Consider the following 20,165-nt stretch of genomic DNA (forward strand, 5'->3'; position numbering starts at 1 on the left):
GATACATGCTTAGATTATAGAGACACAGACTTGATTTTATATAATGTGATTTACTCATTGAAGTGTCCATACATAGCCCTACCAAAATAAAATATGTATCAATTGATTACATTTCAGATACATCAACAACAAGATACTATACAGAAAAAGTATTGTAACACTTAAAAACATTAATTTCTACAAATGGTGACTTTTAATGAACTCCTCAAGATCAATCATAGAATCAAGTGGCATCAACACTGGTTTTATAGAATACATATGGTAAAATATATTATTGAAGTTAACGGTTGACACAGAATATATATATATATATAAATATATAGAGAGCCTCTTTCTTTAAATATTGGATTACTAAATGGAACTAAAAAGTATAGAGCTTTGATACTTCCACCCTACATACTTCTAACTAAACTCAGCTTACTCAGTGTTTTCAGTAGTTATAATTAGTATTTTTTCTATTGCACAGCGGAACGGGATGAAACTTAAAGTCCCGACTCATTTGTGACTCTCTGGTCCTCCCCTCCTAAGGCTCTATGGGCGTTACCTCACTGGCAAGCTGGAGTGGAAAGAAAAAACAAAGGTTAGGAATAGGACTGGGATTTAGAAATCAGCTTGTTACCTGTCATGTACAATAATATAAATCAACAGTTGTACAGCTAAAGAAAGAGTGGTGTGTGACTTACAGCCATGGCAGACTTGATGTTCTGGAGCTGAAAGAAGACACGCCCCCCCTCCTCAGGACACACTATCTTCAGCTCCTCTCTCGTCATCCCCAGGAGCATAGAGCCACTCAGCACACCCAGACAGCGCACCGTGCTGATAGACAGAGGGAGGGAAGGAGAGAAAGTGAGGGAGACATTTAAAAATATCTGGGAAAAGAGATAGAATACTTATCCTGTCATTTCTCATACTCACTTGTGATTGACTACAGTAGTTGTAAATTACATGTATGCCTACAGTGATCACTAAGCTATAGCTAATGTGATTGGGAGTTTGAGTGCTCTTACATTTTACTGAAGCCCTTGTACTCCAGCCAGGCCTTCACTTGGTCAGGCTTGGACCTCTTGGTTAGGGAGGGAGGACCACTGGTTTCCTGACAGGGGGGATAAGGTCTCTATAATTACATACTTATACAGTAAACACCATACACATGGAGCATACACAACATAATAACACACAGCAGGCTTTCCAGTATGAAGTGTTGCTGAGTGTTGGGGTATCTTACCTGCTTTTCCTGCTCCTTGTCCTGTGACTCCAGTGAATTGTTGGGTACAAAGCCCTCCTCCCCTCTGTCGCTCCTTACTCGCCACCATTTCTTTGACATGTCCAGTAACTGTGGATGCACAGAGCACACACTCTTCTGTCAAACCTCCTGTTGGGCGAGCGGGCAGACAGACTTCAAAGTGCTGTTAACATGCAGTAGTGGTGAGTAGGCTCACCTGAACCACCTCTCCCTTGGAGATGCTCAGCTCTCTGTTGTTCCTTGCAGTGAAGTCATACATCACACGCATGTAACTGGGGTTTGGCTCATCTGGACTGAAAACACATACATAGATCTATAGACGCACACAGAACAACCTGTATCCATAATAATTTCATGGCTTTTAAATAGTTTATAATACTTTAATAATGCATACCGTGATGGTGGAGGCTTCAATGGGTCCGACCTCTACATGGGAAAAGTTTGAAAGAACTTATTGAAAGAAACCTTACTGAAATTACCCAGCCGGTACAGAACTATAAGACGCAGCTCACTGGTCATTTACCTTTTCAGGGGTGGAGCGCGGACTCTGATTCTGATTCTGACTCTGCTGCCTTCTCTCAGGCTCTCTCCCTGGGAGAGAGTGGGTCACCTCCAGGGGCTTCCAACCATCATAGAACTCCAGAGTGTAGGTAGGGATGTCCTCATCATCCTCGGGCCATTTTGTACTGTTAAGACATCAGGGATACAGGAAGTCATTGTCAAAACGTATGGAAGTACACAGAGCACCACTGACTGACAGTAACTCCCCATTCCCAGATACCCATTGATGAGTGGTGTGATGCATGTGTCCCACCTGGGGATGTTCCAGGCGTCTCCCAGTGACTGCCACAGCTGGTCCTCCTCAGGAGTGGCCTCCTCACTCAGCAGACGGATACACTCAGGCTCCAGCAGGGGTGCCACGATGGTGGGGGGCAGCTCCTCAGAGCAGTGGGACACCACCTGGAGGAGGCAGGGGGTAAGGTAACGTGAGTTTTAACTGTTTTAGCAGTTGATTCTACAACAGCACTTGCCGCTAGGGGTGGGAAACAAGCCTTCTGAACTTTATCATGCACTGTCAATTCGTTTAAGCTGGTTCAAAACACTATGTTGAAAAAGGTTCAAGGGTGGGTCAAGAGCTGAGTAGAAAACAAAGATGGAGTAAGCAGTAGGAGTAACTTACAAATGCCAGGGTGGAGAAGAGGCAGTGGATGAATTCCGGAGCACTGGGATTACTAATCTTTCCATTGAGCTCCCCCTGTCACAGTGAACAGACCAAAGGTACTTGATTAAGCGCTCAGATTAAATGAATAGCATGTATTACATCATGAGTGTACAGCAAGCAAAATAGCTGAGATATTTTAATACACACCAGAAGATTGAACCCACATTTGATTTTCTGGAGACAGGTTTCAAATTCCTCTGCTGGTGGCATGCCTTTAATGCCTTGGAAATTAAACAAAGAAACAAATGGCATCAAAATACTAAAACCTCAGATCACAGTTTGCCCACTGCCATCTTGCACCTGCATATGGGATATCCCCAGGGGTTCAGGTGGGAGAGACAATATTAATTTTAAGGTTATTCCAATTTAAAGGCTCTGCATGGTCAATCCGGAGTCTGCATTGGCCATACAGCATTTACGGCAGTACGGCCTCTGCAGAAGTCAGTGCATTCATACTTATTGTGCTTCGCAGAGCAGAGCAGTTAGGCAAAGCTGTTGTGTAGGAAGTTGTCAAGTGAGTTTGTGTTTATACAGAAACTCCCGCCCCCACCTAACGTCAACCAATCATGTCAATGCGGAGCTATTCGGAGCCCTCCGCTTTGTAACAAAATTTGGGAGACCCTTACTTTGGTTTATCATACTTTTTACCCATACGGTAGCGCTGGCTCAATTGAACCACTGGTGTAGCCTTCTTTGGAATAAGGAGAAACACATTTCTAAATCACCTTTATTCTTCTTCTTCTTCTTTTTCTTTATTTTCTTCTCGGCTTTGGCTGCAGCAGCAGCAACTTGGCCCATAAAGATCTCAATGTCATTGAAAATGTGATTCACAATGTCCTGTAGAAAAACAAAGAACATGTTATATAATATTCATATGCAACCCACTAAATTCACCTTAAAGTGCCAATCTGCAGTTGCTACATCAATTTCTGGACTTATACATTAATGATATATATCCATTGATTCTTGAAGAATATAATTTATAAATGCCTCATGAGCTTAGTTAAACTGCCGCACCCCATCAGAACCCAAAATATAAGCTGATTGCTCCAATGTTTGTAGACAAAGTAAATGTAAACAAACACTGTATAGCCTCAAAACATGCTTAAAACTATTTTTTTGATATCACGGATGGACAGTTCTTGCCTCCATAGCTCTGTCTATGAATTTGAGAGCGGTTACATTTCTCCCGCCCCATCCATCATCTTTTTACAGGAACAGTGGCGGGAAATATGCTTTGTTATTGTTTCAACTGCTGATTGCCCTTTTAAGCTATCATCCACAGTACTGATAACATTAATAATATAATGATAGAGGCAGAGCACTGACCACGTTCCTATCAGTCTCTGTGTATGGGCGTGGAGGAAAGACAAGGGCTGGCTCAGGCTCGTCCTCCATAAAGAGGGGCTGAACTGGGGTTTCCTTCCTGGGAGGAGGGGGCTCTTCTCTGGGCATGGGCTGTGTAGGTGTAGGTACAGGTGTAGGATTTTCATCTATTGAACATATAGGGGTGAAACAGGTTGGTTTCTCAGCCTGGTTATTCTAATTTCCCACAGTATTTATTGTTTAAAAAATATTTGACATCACCTTGACTAAAGCTATTTATCTGTCATTAACACAGGAAACAAACCCTTGAGCTAATCGTCTCTGTTATTTTTTATTTTTACAGTGATCTAGACAAGCCGTTCTGACCTCACGAGTCACAACCTTAGTCCTCTTGTTCAATAGTTTCCTATAACTACTTTGGGTTGGAGTATGCCATTGGCTTACCATAGTCCGGAGCGCACCATTGAGCTGAAGGATCTTCGGGAGGAGTCCATTCTCTCTGCTCAGGGGGTGGGCCAGCGTTCTGAAGATTCCTAACAATTTGATGGCCAGCCATAATTTCCAGATTGCCCCTGGTAGAGATAAGAAGAGGTTTACCCAGAGAAAATGAGCACATACTGAGATAAGCTACACCATTTTAAATGCACTGTTGTTGTTTTGGACTGTTTTGTAGGCTGTTGTTACCTGTTGTTGCTGTGATTGCTAACGTCATCTCTCTGGTGAGGGAACACTCTCTCTAGGTCCCGTTTTATGAAATCGGCCTGAAATAAATCACTAACATCCATTTTCAAACACATGCACAGCCATTTTGAAATATGAGAGAAACATAATGGTCCTAATACCGTCTTGAGACAGGTTCAGGGATACATAACAGTGTCCTCACCCTGAGGTCCTCACACTGGAACATGAAGACACTGGTGGTCCTCTTGCTGTGGTCCTTGACGGTCGCGGTCAGCAGGGAGTTGTACACACAGCTGTCCATCACAGCCTTCAGCTCCACGATGCTGCTCAGAGCCAGGGACTCCAGCTCCTCCTGAACCCCACACAGGAAGAGGAGAGAGGGGGAGCGGGTAGAGAGGGAGAGGGGAGGAGGGGAGGAGGGGGAGAGGGAGAGAAAATAGTAGGTCAGGAAACAAAACCCCATTGGATTTCTTCACGTTTTGTTGCGTTACAAAGTGGGATTTAAATAGTTATATTGTGATTTTTTGTCATTGATCTATGCAAAATACTCCATAATGTCAAAGTGAAAAGAAAATTGTACAAATGTACAAATGTATATAGTAGTTGCATAAGTATTCCACCCTTTGTTTAGGCAAGCCTAAATTAGGGCTCTATTCAATCCGCATCGCGGAAGATCAGCTTTACAGCGTGATTGAAACTTAAAGGCATAATGACCTAATAATGACCTAAATGGCAGAGTGAAAAGATTCAAGAATAATACAAATATACAGAATAAAACTATTCCAAAGCATCCTACAAGGCACTAAAGTAATACTGCAAAAATAAAACACGGCAAAGGAATATAATTTTTTGCCTAAATGTAAAGTGTTCTGTTTGGTGCAAATCCAACATAACACATCACTGAGTAACTGCCTCCTTATTTTCAAGTATGGTGGTGGCTGCATCATGGTATGGGTATGCTTGATATCGGCAAAGGCTGGGGATACATGGAGCTAAGTGTAATGGGCTTAATACTGTTGTATCCCAGCCACTAGGGGGTACTCCGGTGAAGCCCATTGGAAATAAAGAAGAAAAGTTTAAGTGGACTGGGGGAGAGGAAGAAAAAACTAACAAAAAATGCTGTAAACTGCTGTTACATCGTGCTGACATGTTTAAAATTCAAGTAAACAGTACCGTTCGCATTGGAGTTTATATTATAAGCTCATAGAAAGGGTAACAAATTTGGAGGCACTGCTGAGATATATTTTCATGTTAGTACCGGCCCATATTCCTTGAACGGACAACGAGTGAGAGACATTGGGAGAGTAGCTAGCTAGCTAACGTTAGCGGGCTAACCACCGAACTGATTTTAGCTATCTTGCCATTGCCTGCATTGTTGTTGTTGCCACGTGAGTAGGACAATATGAGTCGAGAGAGGGAAACGTTGTTTATGGACTTTAACTGAGGACAATTTACAGCACCTGTGTGTACGTTGTGGAATAGGAGGTGTAGATGACTCTGAAGTAAAATGATAGAGCCATCGCGTGTTGCGGTGCAAACTGATTGAGGATTACTCTGTGAGAATGAGGATTTAATGGAATCAGAGGATGAGGGAATGTCTGCTTCAACTGCCTACAAGTTCCAGCCAGTTGGCGCCAACGACGCAAGTGGACAGCGAACCCAGAGAGATAAGAGATAAGCCAGCAGAAAGATAAGCTCAGCTTCAGCAGCCTAGAACATCAGATTGAAAATGGACTGAGAAAAGGATACAGTGAAATCATACAAGCAGTAATCAGAGCTGTGAGCACAGGGCTTAAGATGAGGAGTTATCTGGAGGGAAAAACAGACATGACACTATACACTAAGGAAAATCTTGAGGACACATTATGTAGAGAAGGACGCTACTGAACTGTATCACAAGTTGACTAAAGCAACACAAGAGCCGGGAGAGTCCGCCTTGAACTTCCTAGTCCGAGTCTTCGACCTGAGACAGAAAGTGTTATCAGCCTCAGCTCATGCCCAACCAGGACTGAAATAGTTAGTCAAGAGCCAATGCCTGCAGGCCATTGTTACTGGATTAACAAATGATAACGTCAGGGCAGAGATGAGCGGCAGAATATTAACACCAGTGATGAACTGTTGCTTGAGAAAATGTTAATTGCCCAGGGCAATGAACGCGAACGAATGCAAAAGGCCAGGATTTCACGTAAGTTCACACCCACAAGAGTGAACGCAGTAAAGAGTGAGGATAAGTATTCCCCCCTTGGGGGATTGCGGAGAGGAATGTGCAAAGGAAGAGCCCCCACAGACCACAGTCCGAAAACAAAATAAATACAATCCCCTCCTGAGTAAAATTGATGCGATCAATGAAGCAAACAAAGAACTGACCTGTCAGGTAGCATCATTAGAACAGTCAATGCAGGGCCATGGTGACAGTTCAGTTAGGAATCGCTCCAACAGAAAACCAAATGCTAAAGTTGTTAATGAGACTGGTCAACAGACTTGCTCAGTCCCCTCCTGTACTCTCTGTTCACCCATGACTGCATGGCCAGGCACGACTCCAACACCATCATTACGTTTGCCGATGACACAACAGTGGTGGGCCTGATCACCGACAACGATGAGACAGCCTATAGGGAGGAGGTCAGAGACCTGGCCGTGTGGTGCCAGGACAACAACCTCTCCCTCAACGTGACCAAGACAAAGGAGATGATTGTGGACTACAGGGGGGAAAAAAGAGGACTGAGCACGCCCCCATTCTCATCGACGGGGCTGTAGTGGAACAGGTTGAGAGCTTCAAGTTCCTTGGTGTCCACATCACCAACGAACTATCATGGTCCAAACACACCAAGACAGTCGTGAAGAGGGCACGACCAAGCCTATTCCCCCTCAGGAGACTGAAAAGATTTGGCATGGGTCCTCAGATCCTCAAAAAATTCTACAGCTGCACCATAGAGAGCATCCTGACTGGTTGCATCACCGCCTGGTATGGCAACTGCTTGGCCTCCGACCGCAAGGCACTACAGAGGGTAGTGCGTACGGCCCAGTACATCACTGGGGCAAAGCTTCCTGCCATCCAGGACCTCTATACCAGGCGGTGTCAGAGGAAGGCCCTCAAAATTGTAAAAGACTCCAGCCACCCTAGTCATAGACTGTTCTCTCTGCTACCGCACGGCAAGCGGTACCGGAGTGCCAAGTCTAGGTCCAAAAGACTTCTCAACAGCTTCTACCCCCAAGCCATAAGACTCCTGAACAGCTAATCATGGCTACCCAGACTATTTGCACTGCCCCCCCACCCCATCCTTTTACGCTGCTGCTACTCTGTTAATTATTTATGCATAGTCACTTTAATTCTACCCACATGTACATATTACTTCAACTACCTCAACTAGCCGGTGCCCCCGCACATTGACTCTGCACCGGTACCCCCCTGTATATATAGCCTCCCTACTGTTATTTTATTTTACTTCTGCTCTTTTTTTTCTCAACACTTTTTTTGTTGTTGTTTTATTTTTACTTTTTTTGTTAAAAAATAAATGCACTCTTGGTTAAGGGCTGTAAGTAAGCATTTCACTGTAATGTCTGCACCTGTTGTATTCGGCGCATGTGACCAATACAATTTGATTTGATTTGATTTGATTTGATACAAATGTGGCAGTGATAGCCATTGGGCAGTAGGAAGTAGAATCAGGGGCAAAGCACAGCCATCGGGAAACGCCTGGGGGTCACAACCATGGAACGGGGAGTGACCTCAGATACATCTAGTTCCATCCAGTATTGCAGCGGCTGCAGTGCAAAGAGAGAGAGAACCTCAGAGTTTAAGTTGTGTTCATTGTGTCATAAAGCTGCCTATTGTTCCAAAGTGTGCCAACAGGATAATTGGAAACAGCACCAACCTACATGAAAGACTGCCCGCAAGACTGACCTCAACTCACCTTGTCCCATGACACAGAGAGAGTGGGGGCCAACTACTCCAGGACATGGTAATGTAGCACAGCTCATTGGAAAAAAATGTCAAGCGTGGTGTTATATGGAGGGCATAAAGACGCAAGCACAATGGGACACAGGGGCTTAGGTCTCTATCATAAGTGAGGAATGGAGAAGACGGCATTTGCCACACACACAAATTAGACCACTGGCAGAAATCATGGGCAATACAGAGAAACTGGATCTGAGGGCAGCCAATGGCACTGAAATTCCCTTTCTGGGTTGGATGGACATTTGTTTTAGTTTGCTTGATCCCAAAGCTGATGTCATTGCAAGAAAATAATTGAGGGTTCCCATATTAGTCACAAATGAAAGACTGGAGAAACCAATCATTGGGTTTAATGCAATTGAAGAAATAGTCAAAACAAAAAGTAACAATGATCCCTCAGAGCTGATGTATACAGTAAAGATGCTAAAACATGCACTTAAGCTAGGACAGGGCAAGGCAAAGACTCTACCCAATCTGCTTCAGCACAGAGCACACGGAGGAATGCTTGCTTACAGCAGGCAGACATGACATTGTCATTCCAGGTGGACAAACAAAATGGATTCGTCCCTGTATCCCAAGAGAGGCCCCCCTTCAATGATCAAATGGTGTTATTTGAACCGGACGTGAGAGTGATCTGCAGCCTGGACCTACAAAGTCAGGTCGTGAAAACATCAAAACGCCCATCTCGAAATGTTGACATTGCAGTAGTAAATACTACCAAACATGACATTACCTTACCAAGACAAACAGCGATAGGGACATTACAGAAAGTGGTAGCGTGTCACCCGGTTCCTGTGCCCAGTGGAGAAAAGGTTACTGTAGCACAGGTTCATGACAGATCCCCACCGGAGCCTGGCCCTGACACCAGTCACATAGAGTGATGGGACCCACCTGTAGATGTACAGCACTTGAGCCAACAACAACAATAATTACTCAAACAGATACTCAGAGAGGAATCAGCCATTTTTGCCAAAGATGACATGGACATAGGGTGCATTGAAAATCTCTAAATGGCGATAACCTTGACTGATAACATACCAGTGGCAAGAGGTACAATGGTGTGCCATGCCCCTTGTATGCTGAGGTGAAAAGCCACCTCCATGGGTTCCTGAACAAAAACTTCTTCAGGAGGTCAACTTCATCATATGCATCACCTCTGGTCTGTGTACGGAAAAAGGATGGGAGTTTAAGACTTTGTGTTGATTACAGAGGATTGAACAAGAAGACTGTTCTGGACAGGCATTCCATACCCTGTATACAGGAAATACTTAATGGTTTGGGAGGAAACTCATGGTTTACAGTTTTAGATGAAGGAAATGCATACCACCAAGGCTTTGTGGGAGAGGAGTCCAGAAAATACATCACTTTCAGCACTCCTTGGGCCTTATATATTTGGAACAGAATTCCCTTTGGCTTATCAAACAGTCCCTCTGCCTTCCAATGAAGCATGGAGGAAAGTTTAGAGGGTATAAGTGATAGAATCTGTATACCATATTTGGATAATGTGCTTATTTTTAGTCAGTCATTTGAACAACATGTGGAAGATGTCCGTCAGGTACTCAGGCAGCAAAATAAATGTGGTATCAAACTCAGGGCTGATAAGTGTGACCTATTCAAGAATGAGGTCCGTTATTTATGTCAAATAATTTCTACTGAGGGTTACAGAATGGATGTTCAATAAATTGTAGCAGTGCAATAACTGGTAAACAGGACACCAACAAACGTGAGAGAGCTGAGGAAACTACTGGGGTTTCTATGCTACTACAGGGGTTATGTACAGAACTTCTCACAACATGCAAAATGTCTCTATGACTTACTAGCAGTGAAGTCGGAGACCCCAGCATCCGGGAAGCAAAGGACCAAGATAGCTATGCAGTCGGGACAGGCGCCGCCCCACCAGAAAGTTATATGGGAGGATGCCCACCAGAGAGCATTAGAACACTTGGTGAGTGTGTTGACTAATCCACCTGTGCTTGCTTACCCAGATTTCAAGGACCCTTTTATCTTGCACGTTGATGCCTCCGAAGAGGGATTGGGAGGTGTGTTATACCTACGACAAAGTGGCAAACAGAGTCATTGGATATTGCTCCCGCACCCTGACACAGGCAGAGAGAAACTATCACCTTCACTCTGGGAAACTGGAATTCTTGGCCCTCAAATGGGCAGTGACTGAGAGGTTCCAAGATAACCTATTTTATGCTCACTCTGTGACAGTGTACAGGGATAATAACCCCTTGACATATTTACTAACTACAGCAAGACTGAATGCCACCGGTCATCGCTGAGTGGCGGAGCAGTCTGACTTCAATCTCACACTGAAGTACCGTCCTAGAAAGGTAAACACTGACGCAGACTTTCTGTCACATTTACATTTACATTTTAGTCATTTAGCAGACGCTCTTATCCAGAGCAACTTACAGTTAGTGAGTGCATACATTTTTCATACTGGCCCCCCGTGGGAATCAAACCCACAACCCTGGCGTTGCAAGCGCCATGCTCTACCAACTGAGCTACAGGAGGCCTACATGTTCTCCTTTGCATGTTGCACATGACATGGAAGAATACACAGAGAAACACTCACCTGAGATGGTAAAAGCAACACTCAATAATGTTCAGGCACAACAGCATGACTGTCTAACTTGGATATCCGCGGTTACACTAAGGCCATCAGTGCAAAAGGAGCTGTCAAGGTGGGGGGGAACAGTTACAGATCGACTGTCTCCACACGATCTTATGCAGGCTCAGTTAAAGGATGCAGCTGTATCGAGAATCTTGGAACTGAAAAGGCAAAGGGCTAAGCCAAAACCAACAGAATGACAACAAGAGTCATGCGAAGTCAAACAGTTACTGCAAGAGTGGAACAGGCTCCATGTCTCACCAGAGGGATTATTACAAAGGAAAGCAAAAAGGACACAAGTTGTGGTACCAAGTCAGTACAGAACACTAATTTACAAGTACTTACACACTGAAATGGCCCATCTAGGAACAGAAAAAGTGTTGAACTTAGCACGAGAACGCTTTTATTGGCCGCGCATGTGTGATGAGTGTGATTAGAAGGAGTCAGGCGCAGGAGGGTAAATCACCGAATACAAGGTTTATTCCGTCGTACACAGTTGCGCTGGATAGCGACAACAATATACAGGCACAGGGGAACAATCTACCCCGGCAATACAAGGTACGAGTAGCTCCACCGAGCTACACTCAACTCACATAAAACAATCACCCACAAGGACAAGGGGGCAGAGGGAACACTTATACACAGACTAATGAGGGGATATGAACCAGGTGTGTGTAATAGTCAAGACAAGACAAATGTAATGATGATATATGGAGCGGCAGTGGCTAGAAGGCCGGTGACGACGAACACCGAAGCCTGCCTGAACAAGGAGGGGAGGCAGCTTCGGAGGAAGTCGTGACAGCATGCAACATGACATTGAACACTTTATCACTAAAGTGTGTAAATCTATCAAGCAAAAGAAACCCAGTGTAATGACTAGGGCCCCAATGTAACATGTACAGTCTACAGCTCCTTTTGAGAGGATTTCAATTGACTATGTGCATTAGGAGAAAAGCAGAGGGGGCCATGAGTACATTTGAGTTATTTTAGATAACTTTACAAAATTTGCACAAGCCTACCCCACCAGAAATAAGTCAGGGAAAACTGCACCAAAAAAGCTTTTCGAGGACTTTTCCCCAAAGTCTGGCTTTGTGTCAAAAATCCACCACGATCAGGGAAGAGAGTTTGAAAGTCAGTTATTCAGAGCCTTGCAGAACTGTACAGGAATTGCCAATTCAAGAATCTCTCCATATCATCCACAGGGGAATCCGGTGGAAAGATTTAACCGTACACTATTGTCAATGTTGCACACACAAGATGAAGAGAAAAAGGCCAACCTGGGGTGATTATCTAAACAAGGTCATTCATGCATATAATTGTACCACCAGTGATGCTACTGGGTTCTCACCGTATTTCCTGCTATTCGGAAGGGCTCCACTGCTACCTGTTGACCTTGTCTTTGAGTTACAGATAAACGAACAGGAGAAACCATACAAGGATTATGCTAAGAAGTGGCAGCAACAGATAGCGGAAGCCTATGACATTGCCATAAGAAACATGGAGAAATCAACAGCAAAGGGAAAAGCCTATTACGATCTGAAGAAAATTAGTTCGGTTTTGGTCTCAGGGGATCGTGTACTGGTGAGGAACATGTCAGAACGTGGGGGACTGGGAAAGCTAAGATCACACTGGGAGGACCAAATACACGTGGTGGTAACCAGGAAAGGGGATGACAGCCCTGTCTGTGAGGTCAAACCCGAGAGGGGTACAGGCAGGCCCGGATTCTGCATCTCAATATGCTCATGTCATGGAATTCCCTACCATTTGAGGAACCAGTTCAAGCACTGAGTAGAGGTCTGTGGAGAAGGGAACCACCCCAGCAAAAGGAGCAAAATGCTGAGAGCGCTGAGTCTGAGAGCTCAGATGAGAATTCTTATCCAGTATTCATCAACAGGCCACGTAGGGATGAAGAGAGCAGACAGAGTAGCACACAGGTAGTATCAGATAATAGTGAGGAACAGGGTCAGACTGATAGACACTTTGCTGTGAAGGAGTGCCAGCCTGTCCTCAGGGAGACCCCAGAGAGGACAGGGGTAAATATGGAAACAGCTGAGGACTCAGAGACTCAATCATCCCATGATGAAGTGGACACTGATTCATTGGGGTCACCCATGACCTTGCCCCGCCATTCAGCCCGGCAGAGGAGGCCCAGAGACATTCTAACCTATAACACTTTAGGGCTGCCAAGCTCTAATCAGAATACAAACTAGAGATGCTCAGTTTTTATTTATTTTTACCTTTACTAATCACAGTGTTATAATGGTGAGTGGGGGTTGCGTTTTTGCCCATATAGGTAGACTGGGCATGTCTATATAGTTATATGGGTATTAGTCCAGTTTTCGCAGGTGTTCTCATGACCAGTACTTACATCCTCTGTGTTTGTTTTGAGGCCAGTGAAATGTTTGGGACAACATTACATTTTTGCAGTGGGGTGTTGTAAGGGGCTTAATACGGTTGTATTCCAGCCACTAGAAGGTACTTGGGTGAAGCCCATGGAAAATAAAGAAGAAACGTATAAGTGGACTGGGGGAGAGGAAGAAAACATTAACAAAAAATCGTGCTGACATCATTCAAATTCAAGTAAACAGTACCTTTCGCATTGGAGATTATATTATAAGCTCATAGAAATGGTAACATGAGCACAGGCAAAATGCAAGAGGAAAACCTGGTTCAGTCTGCTTTTTCCCAGACACTGGGAGACAAATTCACCTTTCAGCAGGACAATAACCTACAACACAAGGCCAAATCTACACCCGTTGCTTACCATGAAGACAGTGAATGTTCCTGAGTGGCCAAGTTACAGTTTTGACTTAAATCTGCTTGAAACTCTATGGCAAGACTTGAAAATTGCTTTCTAGCCATGATCCCCAACATGTAGACAGAGCTTGAAGAATTTTGAAAAGAGTAATGGGCAAATATTGCACAATCCAGGTGTGCAAAGCCCTTAGAGACTTACCCAAGAAAACTCACAGCTGTTATCGCTGCCGAAGGTGTTTTAACATGTATTGACTTGGGGGTGAATACTTAATTTACCTTTTTTTTATGTATATACTGTAATATTTCTTCCACTTTGACATTACAGAGTGTTTTGTGTAAAAAAATGACACTTCGTAACACAATAAAATGTGAAGAAATCCAAGGGTGGTAAATACTTATGACACCTACTGTATGTTCTTTCTCTAATCTAGAACACTCAATGTCTGTTAGTAAACTGTGGGTATAGCTATGCTCACCCAGTGTTTTATTGTCAAGTATAAAGTGTGTGCACCAACCTTAGTCTCGATGTCTGTTAGCAGCAGGTTCCCATCCCGCACCTCCAGGACCATGTCCTGCCCCCACACCCGGCCCATCCCATCCAGCAGCTTTAGCCTCTCAACACAGTCATTCACATCACGCACCTCCCTACCATCCAGGTCACAGGTAAACAGATGCTGGAGAACAGACACATACAGGGGTTATACATGCATTTGGAATCACAGAAATAGCTGCATAGCTATTGTGATCAAATGCAGACCATTATCATGGCTAATTGATTAGCATAGTACAATCATAATATTGGATTAACCAAAACAATACCTCTACTCTGTACTGGAATTTGTCCATCATCTTGGTGATAGAGTCCGCATACTCCTTCCTCTGCACTGATGGGATACATGGAATAATTAACACGTTATGCATAGTTGCGTTTCACAAAACATGAATCTACAATAAACAATGCTTTAGGTAATCAGTTTAAACTGCTCAAGGTCAATAGTCAACATGATTGTTTTCTCTTTACTTACTGTATATTGACTTGGCACTTGGTCTGGACAGATTTGATATCTGTGATGACCGATCATCCACTGAATAGCCACTGCCACAAGAAAATGGAGAGAAAAGCATAATATAGATTAGATTTCAGAGACAAAAAAAAAAAAGGGTTATAGCTACATTCCAAGCACACAAGAGAACACCTACTTGGACTGGATGGACTGGACAGATCCTGCGTAACTGCTAGAGTCCAAGCCATAGGGACTGTTACTCCTGTACATCCTGGAACCCCTGGGTCACACACCTGTAACACAAGGAGACAGAGATGCAGAAAACACACAAGAACACTTCGGCACAAACATCAACCACAAGAGCATAATACAGTGATAACTACTGCTGCCAATGCAACTGGTACTTTACCTACAGTACCAGTCAAAAGTTTGGACACACCTACTCATTCCAAGGTTTTCTTTATTTTTACTATTTTCTACATTGTAGAATAATAGTGAAGACATCAAAACTATGAAATAACACATATGGAATCATGTAGTAACCAAAAAAGTGTTAAACAAATCAAAATATATTTTATATTTGAGATTCTTCAAAGTAGCCACCCTTTGCCTTTATGACAGCTTTGCACACTCTTGGCATTCTCTCAACCGGCTTCATGAGGTAGTCACCTGGAATGCATTTCAATGAACAGGTGTGCTTTGTTAAAAGTTAATTGGTGGAATTTCTTTCCTTCTTAATGCGTTTGAGCCAATCAGTTGTGTTGTGACAAGGTAGGGGTGGTATACAGAAGATAGCCCTATTTGGTAAAACACCAAGTCCAAGAACAGCTCAAATATGCAAAGATAAACGACAGTCCATCATTACTTTAACACATGAAGGTCAGTCAATCCGGAAAACTTCAAGAACTTTGAGAGTTTCTTCAAGTGCAGTCGCAAAAACCTTCAAGCGCTATGATGAAACTGGCTCTCATGAGGACCGCCACAGGAATGGAAGACCCAGAGTTACCTCTGCTGCAGAGGATAAGTTCATTAGAGTTAACTGCACCTCAGATTGCAGCCCAAATAAATTATTCACAGAGTTCAAGTAACAGACACATCTCAACATCAACTGTTCAGAGGAGACTGCGTGAATCAGGATTTCATTGTTGAATTGCTGAAAAGAAGCCACTACTAAAGGACACCAATAAGAAGAAGAGACCAAGAAACATGAGCAATGGACATTAGACCGGTGGAAATCTGTGGTTCCCACCGTGAAGCATGGAGGAGGAGGTGTGATGGTGTGGGGGTGCTTTGCTGGTGACACTGTCTGTGATTTTATTTAGAATTCAAGGCACACTTAAGCAGCATGGCTACCACAGCATTCTGCAGCGATACGCCATCCCATCTGGTTTGCACTTAGTGGGACTATCATTTGTTTTTCAACAGGAGAAAGACCCAAAACACACCTCCAGGCTGTGTAAGGGCTATTTGACCAAGGAGGGTGATGGTGTGCTGCATCAGATGACCTGACCTCCACAATCACTCGACCTCAACCCAATTGAGATGGTTTGGGATGAGTTGGACCACAGAGTGAAGGAAAAGCAGCCAACAAGTGCTAAGCATGTGGGAACTCCTTCAAGACTGTTGGAAAAGCATTCCTCATGAAGCTGGTTGAGAGAATGCCAAGAGTGTGCAAAGCTGTCATCAAGGCAAAGGGTGGATATTTGAAGAATCTCAAATATATTTTGATTTGTTTAACACTTTTTTGGTTACTACATGATTCCATATGTGTTATTTCATAGTTTTGATGTCTTCCCTATTATTCTACAATGTAGAAAATAGTAAAGATAAAGAAAACCCTGGAATGAGTAGGTGTGTCCAAACTTTTGACTGGTACTGTACCTTATCGGCCAGTGATACAATAACATAACAACAATCACCTGCCATTGCTGTTATTATCATGATTCTATTCATTAGATTTTATACAGGATGTGTTATGAATAGGGTTGCAAAGCTACCGGTAATTTACTAAAGTTACAGGAATCTTCAGTTATTTTATCAAATGACAGGTAATAGATGGCAATCTGTGGTAACTTTGGTCATTTATACTTGAATAACTTTTTTTTATCTATTCATATATATAGTATAACAATTTGTATATCTGTGTCCATACTGTCCATGAGTTTCTAGTGGATAGACCATATGGTTCAAGATAAAATTGCATTATTTTCAATTAGCTCTGCGACTCTTCCAACGATTGACTTTTTTCACAACTGCCACCTGTTTGGTGCTAAAATATTTACAACAAAGTGTGTAAAACAAAATATACAACGGATATTTCATGCTGAAACCCTCATATTAAACACCAATGGTATTCACTAAGTTGATGGTATATATTTAGGATAATGTTTTACAGCTTTGTCATTCTATTATTATATTTATTTTATCATCTTATTTGATATATTTTATATGTGATGAGACCACACAGAGGGACAGAGATAATTGCAGACACCTGTAATAATCTAAAGTACCCAAAAAGGCCACTAGATATCATCTGATAAAATGAAAGTTACCAAAGTTTGGTAACAAAAGTTTCCAGTAATATACCCTCCTTTTGCAACCATAGCTATGAATGAGTAACATTACAGTCCAGAGCTGAGCTGAACCATGACAACAAACCTTTTAGTCATCACACCTTAGAAGCCCTGTAGTTAATCAGTCATTATGTTATAACAGGCAGTACAGTGGACTGTATTCACAGCCTAAAGATCATGTTAGACAGTTACAGTATTTTAGTTGTGCACTATTGCAATTTTTCCCAAAGGATAACAACTTGAAACCAGAAACCTCAAGGCTCTTTGAACTTCTGTGATACCTTCATTTATGTGATTGAGATGTGCAACGATTGAACAATTAAGCAGTGACAAAAATCAGAGGATGGTTTATCATGGTTTAACTATGGATTGACAGCAAGCAACACATCATCTTTTTCTGTCATCAAATGCTATCTTTATTAGGGCTAGCTACATATTTTTGAGATAATTCAACTTACAGCAGGGGAAAGGGGCCTATACGCTGTAGAAATAAGTATTTGAGATACTCAAACCCAAGTTCAGCTATATTAAAACAAAATGTTTCAATCAGCACCATATATTTACTAAAAAGATGTACAGCTCTGTTTGCTATTTGTCGGGTTAATCAGTGTCTCCCTCTAACGAATTACACACAATAATAACAAAAGTCAGTCTAGTAATAAAGTCAGTAATAGAATTCTAAATTCAGCTCAAATACTTCACTTTTCAGACTACTAGTTTTTATGTAACACTGGAAAATACTGATCGCCCTTTTCATGATGTGTAAACATCAGCCGATCAACCTCTCACCAGGAAATACACTGAAAAAAACATAGGCCTACCTATGGTTTATAGATGTTAGGTACCTTACCTGTTGTGTCCGGCAATGTATTTTCTGTGTTATTTATGGATAAATATATTTGTCTCTTCTACTTCAAAGCAGATACCATTCATATTACAGGCCTATGGTTTCTATTGCGGAACTCTGAACAAATACTCCCAAGACTTCCTCATAAAAGACAGGGGCAAAGTCCAGAGTAAAAAGTGCATTGATCCATAGGATTGAAAGCACCCAATAAGGGTGTTACTGTTCAACTGAGTGTCAAATTCCTTATGGGAGAAAATGCCAGAGATTGTAGTCATTTATACTCAGGTCCAGGGCAGGGGTTGTGGGTGTGCCTGGTACTAAGGATGGCATCCCCACAGAGCAAAGGTCTCTGTCAAGGAGGGATCCTGGACAATCCCATACAAAGTCCTGGACAATCCCTCCTGTTGTCAATCTGTTGTCAGTATGATAGCTACAGTGCATTCAGAAAGTATTCAGACCCCTTCACTTTTTCCACATTTTGTTACGTTACAGCCTTATTCTAAAATGTATTAAATCGTTTTTTCCCCTCATCAATCTACACACAATACCCCATAATGACAAAGCGAAAACAGCTTTTTAGACATAAAAAAAAAAAAAAAAAAAAAACGTATTTACTTAAGTATTCAGACCCTTTGCTATGAGACTTGAAATTGAGCTCAGGTGCATCCTGTTTCCATTGATCATCCTTGAGATGTTTCTACAACTTGATTGGAGTCCACCTGTGGTAAGTTCAATTGATTGGACATGATTTGGAAAGGCACACACCTGTCTATATAAGGTCCCACAGTTGACAGTGCATGTCTGAGCAAAAACCAGGTCAAAGGAGTTGTCTGTAGAGCTCTGAGACAGGATTGTGTCGAGGCACAGATCTGGGGAAGGGTACCAAAACATTTCTGCAGCATTGAAGGTCCCCAAGAACACAGTGGCCTCCATAATTCTTAAATGGAAGAAGTTTGGAACCACCAAGACTTTCCCTTGAGCCAGGGGTGGAAAAAGTACCCAATTGTCATACTTGAGTAAAAGTAAAGATACCTTAATACAAAATGACTCAAGTAAAAGTGAAAGTCACCCAGTAAAATACTACTTGAGTAAAAGTCTAAAAGTATTTGGTTTTAAATATTACTTAAGGATCAAAAGTAAATGTAATTGCTAAAATATACTACTGTAAGTAAAAGTAAAAGTATAAATCATTTCAAATTCCCTATATTAAACAAACAAGACAGCACCATTTCATTTACGGATAGCCAGGGGCACACTCCAACACTCAGATATAATTTACAAACGAAGCATTTGTGTTTAGTGAGTCTGTCAGACCAGAGGCAGTAGGGACGACCAGGGATGTTCTCTTGATAAGTGTGTGAATTTGACAATTTTCCTGCTAGCCATGCAAAATGTAACGAGTACTTTTGGGTGTCAGGGAAAATATATGGAGTAAAAAGTACATTATTTTCTTTAGGAATGTAGTGAAGTAGAAGTAAAAGTTGTCAAAGGTTCATACACCAAAAAACTACTTAAGTAGTACTTTATAGTCCAAACTGAGCAATCGGGGGAGAAGGGCCTTGGTCAGGGAGGTGACCAATAACCTCATGGTCACTCTGACAGAGCTCCAGAGTTCCTCTGTGGAGATGGGAGAACCTTCCAGGGGGACAACCATCTCTGCAGCACTCCACCAATCAGGCCTTTATGGTAGAGTGGCCAGACGGAAGCCACTCCTCAGTAAAAGGCACATGACAGCCCACTTGGAGTTTGCCAAAAGGCACCTAAAGGACTCTCAGACCATGACAAACAAGTTTCTCTGGTCTGATGAAACCAAGATTGAATGCCAAGCATTACGTCTGGAGGAAACCTTGCACCATCCCTACGATGAAGCATGGCGGTGACAGCATCATGCTGTGGGGATGTTTTTCAGCGACAGGGACTGGGAGACTAGTCAGGATCGA

The 20,165-nt window shown here is 42.7% G+C and overlaps 1 protein-coding gene across 1 annotated transcript; it reads right to left on the bottom strand.

Moving 5' to 3' along the window:
• Positions 1–82: 82 nt before the first annotated feature.
• Positions 83–18,419, bottom strand: LOC311138130 (epidermal growth factor receptor kinase substrate 8-like protein 3). Its single transcript, XM_084172797.1, has 20 exons — positions 18,229–18,419; positions 15,002–15,098; positions 14,827–14,897; positions 14,621–14,685; positions 14,317–14,475; positions 4,675–4,824; positions 4,476–4,552; positions 4,236–4,363; positions 3,795–3,958; positions 3,191–3,302; positions 2,613–2,686; positions 2,424–2,498; positions 2,058–2,203; positions 1,767–1,929; positions 1,638–1,669; positions 1,440–1,536; positions 1,226–1,333; positions 1,008–1,093; positions 684–816; positions 83–556 (listed from the first exon to the last, which is right to left on the bottom strand). Exons 2-20 carry the CDS (start codon positions 15,073–15,075, stop codon positions 524–526), a joined length of 1,947 nt encoding a protein of 648 aa, XP_084028923.1. The 5' UTR covers positions 15,076–15,098; positions 18,229–18,419; the 3' UTR covers positions 83–523.
• Positions 18,420–20,165: the final 1,746 nt, after the last annotated feature.

The sequence above is a fragment of the Coregonus lavaretus genome (genome assembly GCF_964263955.1).
Source record: "Coregonus lavaretus genome assembly, chromosome: 12".
Lineage (NCBI taxonomy): Eukaryota > Metazoa > Chordata > Actinopteri > Salmoniformes > Salmonidae > Coregonus > Coregonus lavaretus.